Source organism: Canis lupus, chromosome 11 (assembly GCF_011100685.1).
Source record: "Canis lupus familiaris isolate Mischka breed German Shepherd chromosome 11, alternate assembly UU_Cfam_GSD_1.0, whole genome shotgun sequence".
Lineage (NCBI taxonomy): Eukaryota > Metazoa > Chordata > Mammalia > Carnivora > Canidae > Canis > Canis lupus.
The window spans coordinates 27,308,254-27,324,507 of NC_049232.1; the positions used below are offsets into that span (position 1 = coordinate 27,308,254).

Genomic DNA, 16,254 nt, shown 5'->3' on the forward strand with positions numbered 1-16,254 from the left:
TTGGGTAGACAATGGTAGAAAGTGGTACTTTTTCAAGATAGGAATTCAGGAAGGATATATATAGTAAGTAGAGAAAAATAAAGATTTTTTTTATTATGAGTATATTTGAATGGGGGTAAATGTAGGTCATTTAGGTAGAGAGGTCCAGAATTCTGAACGCTCTCCACAGATAGATACAGAGATGCCTCAAGCTAACTGAAGTCAAAATACCCTGTGAAGAAAAAGCAATAGACACAAGCCTCAAGAGAGAGACCAAAGGTAGACTTACAGTTTGGAGAGCCATCAGCATATTAGGGGTGACAGAAGTCATTGGAGCAGGCAGCATTGCCCAGAAAGAAAGTCTTGAGTAGGGGAAGAGGCAAAGGACAAATACTGAGGAGCACAAACATTTTAGGAGGAGTCAGACAAGGAAAAACTAACAGAGAAAGAGAAATGGATGATCAGAGAAAAACAAGAACCTAAGAAGACTGGTGACATGACAATAGGGGAAGAAGAGTTTTAAAGAAATATGTGGTTCCCAAAGTCAAATGCCACAGATAAATCAAGGGTAGTAAGCAGTGAGAAGAAACCTTGGTGAAATAGGTGTTTGGGGAAGAAATGAAAGATGAGTGATTCACTTAGGTTGTTCCCATCAGCCACAGTCTGGCTCTTTCAGTGGAAGAACTACAGGAAGATTTCCAGGCCCCTTCCCATTTACTCACCAGAATTACGTGAGGGATTTCATCATGCTGTGGTGATGATGAAATTACTCATGAGAATTTCCTTACAAGCCATGCTAAGACACTGCCCTCAGACATCAGGCAAGATATAGACATAGGAAGTGACAACAGCCCTTACATAAGCTTGAGTTGACCCTCTGACCCCAGCAGAGCACTCTCTCCCACAGAGTCCCCAAGGCCATGCCAGCTTTGTGCTTCCCATCTGAGAACACAACCCTCACATCACACTTTCAGCTTCCCCAAACACCAAAGTATACCTTCTTCCAAATTCCCCAATGTTAAGTAGCTTCAATACTTCAAATGTAATCACGCCTCAATATAGTATACCCAGTGTTTGTCCCACTAGATGCTAGCCCCTACATTAATATCTTTAGCCCCTCTCTACTTCTATGCCCATAATGCTTCCTCAGTATCATGACCCTTACTTCTAACTACCCAAGGCCCACATCCTGCTCTCCAGAGAGTCCATTCTCAATATTAGACATGCCTGTCAGTCATGTCCCAGGGGATTCTGACTATAACATAAAGATAAGCATAAAAGGAATGAGCATCCTTACAATATCACCTTATGCCCTTTGGGCCTGGAGAGACGATGTGTTACAGTTAATAAAGTATTATATTAGATTACTTACCAGGAGACCAAATTCAATGTTGGCTCAGGCCTAGCTTTATAAATTATCTTTGCAATTGTAAAAGCACTACATAAATATGAAATACTATAGTTGATATTTATAAGCTGTAATGCAATGTTGGGAAGTTTCAGGATAAATGTGAGTAAAATTAAGGGGTCTTGCCCTGTTCAGACAGTTGAAGATACTTAAAGGTAGATGCCCATCTGAACTGGAGGCAAGATAGCTATTATTTTGAATTATCTATAAGAGAGGTTAACTCTACTTAACCTTGAAAAGCATATCAGGAAAGCAAATCTTTTAGAGAATTAGAAAAAAAATCATAGAATGAATCTCAAAGTCACAAGTAACTATTTTCATTTTCTGAACTACTGTGAATAATTGAAATTTGGCTCTATTGTACAAATTGCTTGATAATTCACTTACTTTGTTAAAAGTTGAGGTGCCATGACTCAAGTGTTACAATTTTCTTTTCTGTTTCACTATGAAAGGCCTTTTATGAATTCCCAAGTAATAAATTTAATTTTTTGTTTGAGACTTTTTCTTTGACTGAATAAGTATTACTAAATAGGTGATTAAATTTTTAACTGATTTAACTTGGATTTATTTGTATTATGTCAGTTCCTAAATACAGGAACTGTACTGTATTGCAGTACAGCATTTTCTTTTCTTAGGTGGAAGGATGGAAAGAGTAGCTTTAATATTAGACATACTTGAGTCAAAACTTCTCACCAAACCTGTAATCTTGGGCAAGTGTCATGACTACTAAGAGCCTTAGATCATCATCTGCAAAATAGGAAGAATAATAACTTCCTTGTAATATTAGTGTAAAGGATTAAGTGAAATAGTATATAAAATTACTAGCACAGTGCTTGGCCCACCGTGGACACACTAACATTTGACAAGGGAGCCAAGAATACTCAAAGGAGAAAAGATAGTCTTTTCGATAAATTGTGCTGAGAAAACTGGATATTCACATGTAAAAGAACTCACAAAAACTCACCTGAAATGGATTAAAGACTTAAATGTAAGACCTGAAACCATGAAACTCCTAGGAGTTTAGGGGAAAAGGCTCCTTTCCTCCTGTTTAACATGGACCAATTATTTTTAATATCAATAAACTCTAGAGACTATAGCTATCCCTGTAAAATTATTAAAAGTGTATTCCAGATAAGTAAAAAAGATTATAGATTTCATATGGTCATATAAGTTCCCCCGCAGACAAAGAATGATATATGTTGGATGTAGATCCACACTCCCTTATACAGAATTCTGAAAACCAAAATTTTTCTAAAGACCTAATTTTTCATAACTTATTTGGTAATAAAATATGATCTGAACTTATTATATTTGACAGTTAAATTCTGACCTGAACCAACATGAAATGTTTATTTCACCTTATGTAAATGTTCCTATATTTCACTATAAAATCAGTATTAATTTTTTATGATGTGAGTACTGCCCTAATCCCTGTTGGGAGTATGACATATATAACAGCATATACTCTACATGACAATTCTAAAATCTAAAAAAACTGTGAATTTTGAAACACAACTGGCCCCAAGGTTTCTGATAAGATACTGCAGACCTTTAGTTGATTTCCTGGTTTGGTATGCTCAGGATTTGTATAAGGATAAAAGGATAAAAATGGATGGAGTGAAACAGTCTCAAAAATTTTCAATTGTTTAGAATCCCAACAGAAGCCTGAAGGAGTTTGCCAGATGTACTTTATGCAACTGCGTTCTGGCCTTATCATAGAAAAGACATCCTGTTACTTTAGGAAAGAAATCACCAAAAGGTATTCACCAAGAACAGGTAAGGGGAAACTATACATTTCCTGGTATTTCTTCAGTATGTTAATGGGCATCTATTTGCCTTTATTTCCAACATTTTGGATATATAATTTTTCCCTTGAGCAAATTTTCCTTCTGAAAAAAAGTAAGGATATTGAACTATTTTTTAGCCATTTTCAATAGGACATATAAAGAGTTTTTTTTATATAAAGAGTTTTTATAGCATGGGAGAAATGGGTATGTTCTAATATTAAGTGAAAATAGAGCATATAAAATTATAAATATATATACAGTATTTTTAAGAGATTTTTTTCATTTAAAGGAATTAAACTAAAATGTTAATAGCAGTTATTTTTTGGGGTGTTGAGACCATGGGTAACTAGCTTTCTTCCACCTGGATTCCAATGGGTATGCCCCACTGGGGTTTTAAGTGTGCAGGAGGCATTGATCACTTCAGACTGTGGAGAGGCTATAGTCCTGGGGTCAGTCCTAGCAAGTATCTTTGACTGGGAATCCTCAAAGAGGTGTAAAGAGGTTTGGGCAGAGTGGGAACTGACAGTCCACTCCTACTCTCCCCCTGTCCTGTAGCTGAAAAGTGCAGAAAGCAATGTCTGGTATTCACTGCCTGTCATCAGCAGCTGAACAAAGATTTCACCTCTGATGTCCCTATGTTACAGAAATGTTTTGGAAGAGCTAATGTTCCAAGTATCCAAGGTATGACTGCTGATAGGGGTGGTGTGGGTGTGAGGAGGGAGATAGACACAGGACCACAGCAAGTGCTCCTCTAGGAAGCAGCTCCATGTCTATGCTTATTTGTGTAACAGAAACTTCTGCCTATTTGCTGCCCACATACCCACTTAGTGGTATTCAAACTAGGTACAAAGTAGCTGCCCTGACAATGAATGTACACTTTAGTTGGCCCTCTATCATTATTTTGAAATGCTTGTTATGGATTGGAATCTCATATACATTATTCCTGGGGAAAATATATTATCCTTTGGGGTCGGGGAGGGGGGGCAACCATATCCCCCCCGCAACCTCATCATTTTGACACTAAAAGAAAATGAAGAACTATTATGTTTTTTAAAATATAATTTCAACTCTTAAATATTCTAAATAATTGTTAAAATGGCTTTAAGTTGTATTACCTACTTGTGCAAATAAAGTCCAAATTGATGTGACCATCAAGAAGTGAAGAGATCATTAATTTGACTAGGAATTGCACATTGCTATTTCAAGCATAATCCTGTTACAAATGTCTTAAGCTCTAAAAAGCATACTCAAGTTTCTCATTAAGTATTTTTAAATCATTTTACTTTAGAATTTCATATACAGACTCAATATTTAACATGCTTCTGTTTTGTATATTATTTTTCCTAGCATAATTCTATAAAATAGAGAAAATATAATTTTTTTCTCCAGGACCAACATAGGTAGTACCTAATTCTACACCAGTTTATCCCAGCATGCCATAGAAATATTATCATTTTCTATGTGTGCTGGGACATTTTTTAAAAAGTTAGGAATACTGCTATTTAGCCAGAGGACAGACACACCCTCCAGAACTGTAAGAAGCAAAAAAGCAGAGGCTTCCTCAGGCAAAGTCTTGTCTACTTTCTCTCCACCAAATCCTCCCATAAGCACACAAATATGACTTATACCTACGATTTTCAAGCAAGAGACTACCGTCTTTAATCCCATTCAAGTGGCACACCTTACCCTTTGAGCTACATTAAGCTTGTGCCAAAGGCTTTTATCTATCCAACAGTGGTGAGCAAAGTGCAGCTCAAATTGGAAAGAAAAAAAAAGCCTTTAAGGAAGTATTTCCTTTTAATTGTGAAAGATTGTTCATGGGAACAAGTCTTTTTGAATTTTTAATGACAAGCTTTTCCCTTGTTACAGAATATTCTGCTTCTCTGAGCACATACAATGATCAATCTATTACTTTCGTTTTTGAGGATGGAAGTTATGAGATCTATGTAGAAGACTTGAGAAAAGGCCAAGAGAAAGGTAGAATATTTCCTTTTGTCTATAATGATATAATGATGACTAATAAAGTAAAAAATAAATTTACCAAGGGGTGCTTGGGTGGCCCAGTTTAAGCTTCTGACTCTCGATTTCAACTCAGGTCATTGATCTCAGGGTCTTGAGATCAAGCCTCACATCAGGCTTGTGCTGGGCGTGAAGCCTACTTAAGATTCTCTCTCCCTCTCCCTTGGCCCCTGTCCCTCCAGCTCCACCCCACCCCACTCTCTTTCTCTCTTAATAATAATAATAAAATAATAATAATAATAATAAATTTACCAAACCATAAACATTGGCTTACCTCAGATATGGCAAATAGATTTAATGCTGTCTACTAACTCCAATGAATTGGCAGCAAATGCCTAAATACCACTAAGTTGAGGAGGATTCAGAAGCTTAGTCAGGGTTTTTTAGGGAAGAATGCTGATATTGAGAAGTGGTATTTGTTGTAAAAGATGGAAGGAGAGACAGCACATATTTGCTATTGTTAAATTACCTACTAGATCTTTCTAGCCTTATCAATATCACCAAAGTACAACCTCAAGTAAAGGAATATACCAGTGCTATAAACAATATGCTAAATATTTTAATAATGACTGTGTTAGAGAATTTATCAGAGCATACTTATACATTTTTGAGACCTTAAAATCACAAAAGTTTTGCTTTTATTGTTATATAATAAAATAAGGTATTTTCTGAAGTTATATGTATGTTGAAATTGAAACCTTTTGATAAAATTGTCTCATCAAAGGGATTTTATGCATTCTCTTTCAGATAAGGTGTTATTCCGTTATTATGATTCCCAATCCCCCTCACATGAAACAGGTAATTTGGAGGGCTGGGTAGCTGTAGTGCTTGAATTCTTGAATTTGAGGTAAGGACAAATCCAAAAATCCTCCACGAAAAAGGAAAGCAGCCTCAAAAGGTTCTCTCCAGCCCACATTCATGGTAAAATCTTAGATTCTTAGAGGATTTATTCCCTCCCATTGATTGTGCAGTTTAATAATTAGGATAAAGGTTTACATTTAAAAGAGATCCAGAATAATTTTGGCTCAAGCTACAAAAATTTTATTTCTATCTTAGCCAGGACTGGAATGGCAGTTTTGCTCAACAGATTGTCCAGCAACTAACCCTGCTCCTTCTCTTTGACTCTGCCAATACCTACATGGTTCAAGATTACTTGCTACCATGGCAATGTCCAATCTGCAGGACAGAGGAAGACAGATGCATGAGTTCTCTTTCCCATAAAGGATAAAACCTTGAAGTTGCACCTGACACTTCCATTCACCTCATCTTGGTCAAAACTTAGTCACATTGCTACACTTAGTTACAAGAAAACAGACTGAGAAATGTTCTATTATACAAGGAGGGTAGATGGATATTGGGAGACAACTATCAGTGGCTTTACATGCAGACAGAGAAGCTGACACCCAGACAAATACCCAATAGAATCACAGTTCTACGATCAGAAAGGATATAAGAAAATTAAGGAGCTTAAAATTACCCCCAAATTGTCCAATGACTCTTTGATTTCATTTGGGTACAAATACTTCTAAAGGATATGTTGGGTAATGAAGCAATTATTTTCCATCATATTTTGAACTCTTTTCCTAGGTGTTAAATTTATTTAAATTAAAGTGAGTTAATTCTTAACTTTATAGTTTACATTTTTAATTATTTTTTTTTAATTGCAAGGTGATGATGTTGATGGCCAGACGTTATTGGTAAACCTGAGTCCTACAAAAGATAAAGATTTTTTGCTGCATGCCAACAACGAGGAACATTCTGTGGAGGTAATAGAAATATGCATTTAACTGCCGTAACTTATTCCACACATTTGTACAGATTTGCGTATTCAGAATATTTCAAAGAAGTTTTGTTTGTGTATTATATGTAAAACACAGTAAGTTACTACTAATAACTTGCTTCTGGAGTAGGGAAGGGAAGGAAATGGCATATATAGCCTTGCTACTGAAAGTCTGGTCTCTGCCAGCAGTGCAGCATCACCTGGGAGTTTGTTAGATATGCAGAATTTCAGGCTTCCTCACAACTGAATCAGAATCAGCATTTAAACAAACCTCCAAGGGATTCATATGCAAGTTAAAGTTTGAGAAGCATTGCTATATAGAATTATCTCAAATCCTCTTTATTTGACTTGAGGAACAACTTTGTTCTTCCAGGAAGTATTTCTTGGTAAAATATAGTTTTCTTAGGCAAATTCAAAAATAATTTTACATTCTGAGCCTGCTAAAGGGAAAGTCATAAACATTTCCATATGCCGATATTTACAACGAAAGCATAACAATCACATTCTAATCATAGGATTCACTGCATAGTCTTTTTCAGCTAGTAAGTCACAGTGTAATATTGGTCATGATGAAAAATTATAAACATCTTCAGAAACAAACAAGCCAAAGATAGGGACCAGGAAAAAAACATAAGACTATAATACAGATGACAAATGACATAAATACAAAATTATAAATCTAACTAATACAGCCAGCTAAAGTATTAACATAAACACTGGATGGTAACCAGCATCTCCCTTAATAAACATTCCTAAATGTATATAACAGTTGGACATATATAACTACTCAATAATAAGAGCTGACCCCATACAGAGCTCTATTACATGCCAATTACTGTACTAAATGTTTTACATGCAGTTTCCTTTCATTCTTGTAGTAATTCTATAATGGAGTTGTTGTACTGTTCAAATATTACAGTATAACAAACCATCCCCAAAACTTATCAACCTAAAATAATGATCACTTATATCATTCACATATCTGCTGGTAAGTTGGAGGTTGACTAATCTAGAAAACTGATTAGACTAAAAAAATTGAGGTTTGAGAAGTAAAGCAATGTGCATGTCTCAGAGATAGTACATGGCAAAAGTTTCACACAAATCCTGAGCTGCTGCATCCAAATCCAGTCATTCTAAGCTATAATGTTTCTCAAGGTATACTGATTATCAGGGAATCAAATCAAATCACCCCCCTCCACTTCAGCCCTCCCTACTCATTTCTTCCTTCTCTACCACTCCCATCCCCTACTTAGTAAGTAGTCTTGCCAAAGATACTAAGTTATAATAATTCCCCTTTAGTTTCTAATACAGGGAAGTAAGGTTGACTTTGGACTTCCCACTTACATACCGATTGCTTTCTTTCTTGTTTCCTCAGCTACAAAAATGTGAAAACCAATTGCCAGACCAGGCCTTCTTCCTCCTTCATAGGAAGTCTTCTGAATGTGTTTCATTCGAATGTAAGAACAATCCTGGAGTGTTTATAGGAGTAAAGGATAACCACCTTGCTTTAATTAAAGTAGGAGACCAAACTAAGGATTCATATATAGAGAAAACCATATTTAAGCTCTCTTAAATTTAATGGGATGAAAAAAGTTGTCAATCCTGGGTTGGGTAGCCCAGATAGCTACTGCTGAAGAAAGAATAAGAGATAAAGAGATAGACAACATTTAAGGGAAATAAAGAGTACTTAGTATGCTATGGAATGTTTTTCTTATTATGTGTAAAATATATTTTTATAATCCTTCAGTTCTGTTTTTTATTACCCTTGTCTCACTACATATTCAATAGTGTATTATTAAGGAGACCTCAGAAAATATACAACCTGACTTTTACTTTTTTCTACTTGCTGTCAAGAAAGAGCTTAATATCTAATTAAGCTCTGCTGAGACCTCTGGGGACAAGGAAGGGCCTTAATCCAAGTTTCATTTTAGACAAGGATTTCAAAAAGCCACATAGAGACATAATTTTCCCTGGTTCCAAACAAGTTCAAACAGTAGAGCTGTTGGTGAAAAGACAATCAGCTCTACTTAGACTGAACATTTCACAAATGGAATAAAACACCAAATTTGTTTGAAGATGCCCAAAATTTCAGATACTTACACATGTAGGCAGATAATATAAATATGTGAAATGACAGAGACAATTGAAAAAATTAAGAAAAATAAATCCTGTATTTGTAAAGTAAATAATTTTACCTCTAATTGTTTCATTTTTAAAATGCTGATTTTTATAGATGGAGTTAAATTTAGCAAGACATTCTTACATTAGGAAGTAAAATAAATTTTATCTCAGACATATAATTGAAATCATTGGGAATATCTCACAAACTAAAACATTATTTTAAAGCACTGAGACACAACATACCTTAAGACATCCAAGTACCATGGGATCCAAGTACCATGGTGAGGCCACAAGTTCCCTTATCTACTAGAACCTAGATTGGACACAGCATTAACATTACAATTTTAATAACTGGCTATCCCTTATGTTCATTGTATACTGTCTTTCTGACTCTATGCTCCAGGGATCTGTAACTTGATATACATGTCACCCTGCACAAAATTTCTTATAATCCTTTCTTACCATGTGTACAAGTGTTTTTCTTGTCCACCTTCCTGATTAGTCTGTTTACTATGGAATATTTATTGACTTTTCTTCCTTCATTTCTTTTGACCAACTCTGTTCTTGATATACATTTTGTGCCCCGTGAGCTTCATTCCATATCACCTGACCTCTGGACACCAACATATTTTTCTATTTTGTCTCTCTGATGTAGAATTTCACATAAGCCTATTGATGGGAATATTTTTTATTAAACATCTTTGTATTTTACATTACTAAGGTAGTAAAATTTATTCTCAACCATATATGATTTTTCAACTACTAAAGGAATAATTTTTGCTTATTTTAAGTCTTAAATTCTACTATAACTTTTTCATAGGCTTAACATTGACAATAAGTGATAAACTAGTAACAGAATACTTATGAAATACAACTGTTTCTGAAAGTGTTGGCTTTTTAATTCTAATTTGTTGAGATCTATTGGATATAATGATGGTGGAACATAAGATTAGAAAGGCTGAGAATTACTGAGTGAGGGTAAACAATTGTAAACAACATAGCTTTCATTACATTGTCAGTTTTATTATGAAGACAAAAATAAAAGCAGAATATATATCACCTTCTCTGAAAAACACTAAATGTTGACCATATGCATCTGTATGATATACTCGAAATGATTTGTTTTAAGTAACTAAATATATTAATTACATTAAATTCTCAAGTTGTATTTTTTAAAAGTATGTGAGGCCATGATGATTTTATCATAAAATAACTATTCTGAAATTTTTAAGTCAAAGCAATCTTACCTTAATCCACTGATGTTGGTATCTGGGGTAGGTCATTTGTCTGGTGATTAAAAACTAAATAAGATATTCCAAAGAAGAGATTGTGTCTTTTTCACCTTTGTACTCCCAGTGCCCATCATAAGTGGCCAGCACAAAGGAGCTATTCAGCCACTTGTACCTGAGATCAAACAGTCAATATACACCTGCAAAAGGAACTTTAACCTGACTTCTGACTCAGTTAGGTATCTTTCAACCTGAGTATTTGATTTCTCATGTTCAATTTTCCTTTTTAAAAAAATACTTTCCACCATCACTATGAGGAGTATTATTTGATTAAAATATTCAAATGTATGGTGGATTTTTGTGACTTACTTTCATGTGTTTTGATGGCCCATAACACACACATTCCTGGAAGGAATTTGTTCATTTCATTGTATCAGAAATAACAATAATGTCAAAACTTACATTTCCCTCATTTTTATATATATTTCTTAGATTTTTATGCCTTTATTGGATACCTTGAAATACTACCAAGAAAATTTTATTTGAATGAATAATATGGCTTGGAATTGGAAAAGAAAAGTAAGATTTGAAATTCAAGGAATTTTGAAAAAAGTTGCTATTTAGAATGCAAAAGCTTGATTAAAGCTAAAAATAATTGACTTATAACCCCCACATCTGCAAAACAAAACAAATCAAAAAACAAAAACAATTTCAACCCTTGTGCCTCATGCCAAGAAATTGTATGATAGATAAAGGAATCTTAAGCTAGGGTACTCAAGTGGAGATTGGGCCAGGCTTGTCCCAAAATTCCTTCCCCCCATCTTACAATGACCTGTATAGCTCAGAAATCTTGTCCTCTAGCAGTTGCTCCTTAAACACATGCCATGTATTTTGGACTTTGCTAAGTACTACGAAAGCACCAGAAAAACAAAACAAAACAAAAACTAAACTATGCTCCTTGTCTACATGGGACTTAAAACCTGTACCATTTGTGTACTAAAACTCCAACTCTGCAGTACACAGTTGCCAAAGGTCAGAGACACCAATGTGAGTTTCTCATTTGAGAATGACATAGGACTGAATACTCAATCCCCATATCCTAGTACCCACCTTGGTCTGTTCATATATCCATTCTCAAGCTCATGTTAAATAGGTTCCCTCTGCAGGTCCCAGGCAAAAGGGGATCAATTCACTTACTACAAATTCCTTAATAGTCATGGTTGGGGTTAGAGGGCTTAGGAATCTGAGAAACAGATGCAAGAGATAAAAGTTAAAGCCAATTGGTAGAGTTAGAATCAATGAGGTGCTTCCTGTTGAGATGCCAAGATGATGAAATATTTGTCCACGTCCAATTACAGTCCCTAGCCCATAAGTTACTCCCATAAAGAGAATACATGAATCACTACCCAGCATATTAAAAATATAGGTTTGTCTCTTGCACTGTTGGTGAGAATGCAAAGTGGTGCAGCCACTCTGGATAACAGTGTGGAGGTTCCTCAAAAAGTTGAAAATAGAATTAAATCCAACAATTGCCCTACTAGGTATTTACCCAAAGGATACAAAAATACAGATTTGAAGGGGTACATGCAACTTGATGTTTATAGCAGCATTATCAACAATAGCCAAACTATAGAGAGACCCTAATGTTCACTGACTGCTGAATGGATAAAGAAGAGGTGTTAAATATATATATAGGAATATTACTCAGCTATCAAAAAAAAAGAAATCTTACATTTGCAATGATGTGGATGGATCTAGTGTGTATTATGTTAACTGAAATAAATCAGTCTAAGAAAGACAAGTATCATATGATCTCACTCATATGTGGAATTTAATGAAGAGAACACATGAACATATGGGAATGGGGGAAAGAAAAAAAGAAAGAGGGAAACAAACCATATGATATTCTTAATGATAGAGAACAAACTGAGGGTTGATGAAGGCAGGTGTGTGGGGGATGGGCTAGATGGGTGATGGGTGTTAAAGAGGGCACTGAGTGTTGTATGTAAATGATGAATCATTGAATTTTACCCCTGAAACCAATACTGCACTGTATGTTAACTAAAATTTAATAAAAATTTAAAATAAATAAAGAGATTATCCTGGCTTATCAGAATGGAGTGAATGCAATCACAAAGATCCTTTAAATGTGGGAAAAGAAGGCAAAAGAGTCAGTCACTTTATGATGTGAGAGAGATTTGACTAGTCATCACTGGCTTGGAAGATGGAAAGTCACCGTGAGACCAAAACTGGGGACAGCCTCTATCTAGCAGTTGGAAAAAACAAAAAGTGAAAAAGAAAAAATTCTTCTCTAAAATATTAAAATATCTAGAACTTATTCAATTATGTTTTAAAATCTCTGTGATGTGGTATTGATGAAGGAATGGACAGATATACAAATTAGATAGAAAAACGTTATATAGTCTCAAATGCATGTGCAAATTTAGTATATGATAAAGATGACATCTCAGTTAAGCATGGAAAAGGATATCTTTGTAATGGAGATATTGGGTTAATTGGATATCCATAAGGACAAAAATAAAATTATGTTCATGTATCACACTGATACTGATACTAAGAGAAAGAGATCTAAATATAAAAAGTGAAATGATGGAAAAATCTTCTAATATTTGTTAATAGTAGAAGCCCTTGCTAACTATGACTCAAATTCCAGATGCAGTTAATAAAAATATTGTTAAACTGATCATATGTATCTTTAAATCAAAAGTAAAATGTTACACGAGAAAAATAATTGCAATTATACCATGAACAGTTATGTGTTTAATATATAGTTTCTTAAAAATAGAGAAACAGCCAATAACCCTACAGGAAAAAAAAAAAAAAGGACAAGATACGGACAAGTCACAGAAAAAAGGTGCAAATGGCCCTTATTTCAATTCTATTTCTAGAAATCACTTGTAAAGACACAATTTTCTGCCTATACTACCCAAAGCAATCTATACATTTAGTGCAATCCTTATTAAAATACCAATAGCATTTTTCACAGAACTAAAATAATCCTAAAATTTGTGTGGAACTACAGAGACCCTAAATAGATAAAGCAATCTTGAAAAAGGAAAGTGAAGCTGGAGGCATCACAATTCAACACTTCAGGTTATATTATAAAGCTGTAGTCATCAAAACAGTATGGTAATGATGCAAAAATAGGTACATAGATCAACAGAACAGAATAGAAAATCTAGATATGAACCCATAATTATATAGTGAATTAATCTTTGACAAAGAAGAAAGAATATCCAATGTGAAAAAGACAGTCTTTTCAACAAATGGCGTTGGGAAAACTAGATAGGAACATGCAAAAGAATGAAATTAAACTATTTCTTACACCATAAACAAAAATAAATTCAGAATGGAATAAAGACTTACATGTGAAACTAGATACCATAAAAATCCTAGAAGAGAACACAGGCAGTAATTTCTCTGACATAGTCCATAGAAACTTCTTTCTAGATATGTCTCCTGAAGGAAAGCAGAAAAAAAAAAAAGGCAAAAATAAACTACTGGAACTACATTAATATAAAGAGCTTCTACATAGCAAAGAAAACAATCAACAAAACTAAAAGGTAACCTACGGATTGGGAAAATATATTTGCAAATGACATATCAAATAAAGAGTTAGTATCCAAAATATATAAAGAACTTATAAAACTCAACAGTGAAAAATCAAATAATCCAACTAAAAAAATGGGCCAGAAGACATGAACAAACATTTCTCCAAAGAAGACATATGGATGGACAACAGATACATGAAAAGGTTCTCATCATTACTTATCATCAGGGAAATGTAAATCAAAACTACAATGAGACACTTTATGCCTGTCAAAATGGCTAAAATCAACAACACAAGAAACAATAGGTTTCGGCAAGGATATAGAGAATGGGGAACCCTTTTGCATTGTTGGTGGGAATGCACACTGGTGCAGCTATTCTGGAAAACAGTATAGAGCTTCCTCAAAAAGTTAAAAATAGAACCACCCTACAAACCAGCAATCACACTACTGGGTATTTACCCAAATAATACAAAAACATTAATTCAAAGGGATATATGCATACCTATATTTATGGCAGCATTAGTTACAATAGCCAAGATATGGAAGCAACCCAAATGTCCATTGATTGATGAATGGATGAAGAGGATGTGATACACACACACACACACATTGGAATATTATTCATCCATAAAAAAGAATGAAATCTTGTCATTTGCAACATAGACGGAGCTAGAGAGTTTAAAGCTAAGCAAAATATGTCAGTCAGAGAAAGACAAATACCATATGATTTCACTCATATATGGACTTTAAGAAACAAAACAAATAAGCAAAGAGGAAAAAAAGAAACAAACCAACCAACAGACTCTTAAGTACAGAGAACAAACTGATGGTTACCAAAAAGGGGGGGAGTGAGTGAAATAGGAGATGAGGAGTAAGTAGTGCACTTGTAATGAGCACCAACTAATTAAAATAAAAACTTAAAAAATAAAGACACATTTTTAAATACAAGAAAAGATGTATTTCAACAGAAAACTATTGAAAGAACTAATAATAATTAGGAAATGGTTGGAAAATCCAGGGCCTATCAACATAAAGTATTATACGACCATATGAAAAAAGTGGACTAGTGCCTGTGCCTGGTGCCTCACTCTTAGTTTTGGCTCAGGTCATGATCTTAGGGTCAGGAGATCGAGCCCTATGTTGGGCTCCACACTGGGCATGAAGCCTGCTTGAGATTCTCTCTCTCTCTCTCTTCTACCCTCTCCCCTACCCACTGGCTGTCTCAGTTGGAAGAACCTGCAACTGTGTCTCAGGATGGTGAGTTTGAGCCCCATGCTGGGTGTAGAGATTACATACATACGTAAACAAACAAAATTGTTTTCTGCCATTCTAGTCTTGTAATGTTTATTGTAAACTTTCTTATTGAGAGAGAAAAATAAACCCATGTATGTTTAAGCTAGAGTTGGGTTTTCTGTTGAATGTGGCTTGAAGCAAACTTCAACTATAGAAGAGATGATAGTAACACCTGCTTCTTAGGACACTGATAAAAAATGTAGAAAGCACTCAGTGAATGTTAGCTTTAAAAGGCAGACAAATCTGTCTTAATATTAAGAACAACTTTTCTTAGGTACAATTAGTACATAGAAAAACACAATCAACTTCCTCTACAACTTTTTTTTAAGGTTTATTTATTCAGCTTAGAGAGTGTATGAGCATGAGCATGAGGAACTGAGGGAGAGAAAATCTCAAGCAGAACCCATGCTCAAATGAAACCCAACACAGGGCTTGATCTCACAACCCTGAGATCAGGACCTGAGCTGAAACCAAGAGTTGGATGCTCAACTGGCTGCACCACCCAGATGCCCCCCTCTACAACTTTAATATAAGTTACCCTGCAATCTGACAGGTATAGAAGTAATCCACCAAGTTCATAGGTTTTTATTTTATTGTACTTCTTAACCTACCAGTTATAGATAGTCTTTCATATGTATGAAATATTACATTATAAATATAAAAAATTTAACAGTAAAAATGAAAAGATCCATATTTCTTCAAAAAGATAACTGGATAAAAATATAGATGTTCCAAGATACAGGAAAAACTAAAAAAATATATAATAATTTGTTACTATTAAGTAGATCAGAAAAACAATAGAGAAATCAATGAAACCAAAAGCTGGAGATCAGAGAAAAAATAATAAATTTGATAAGCCTTTAGCCAGACTGATCAGGAAAACAAAAAGAAATAACACAAATTACCAATATCAATAAGAGAGTTGGCATTAGTATAGTTTCTAAAGATATTAAAAGGATGAAAAGGAAAATACCATGGACAATACTTTGGTAATTTTAGTAAAAATAGAGAAATTCCTTAAAAGGTACAAAATATTAAGACTCACTCAAGAAGAAATAGGCAATAT

General features: G+C 34.5%; 1 protein-coding gene across 1 annotated transcript in view; it reads left to right on the plus strand.

Annotated features, from left to right (window-relative positions):
- IL33 (interleukin 33) overlaps positions 1-10,415 on the plus strand; it is a 36,852-nt gene extending 26,437 nt beyond the window's left edge. The window contains 6 exon segments of the mRNA NM_001003180.1: positions 3,038-3,163; positions 3,730-3,855; positions 5,044-5,151; positions 5,941-5,991; positions 6,862-6,959; positions 8,349-10,415. Coding sequence (NP_001003180.1) covers positions 3,038-3,163; positions 3,730-3,855; positions 5,044-5,151; positions 5,941-5,991; positions 6,862-6,959; positions 8,349-8,546 — 707 coding nt within the window. The 3' untranslated portion in view covers positions 8,547-10,415.
- Positions 10,416-16,254: the final 5,839 nt, after the last annotated feature.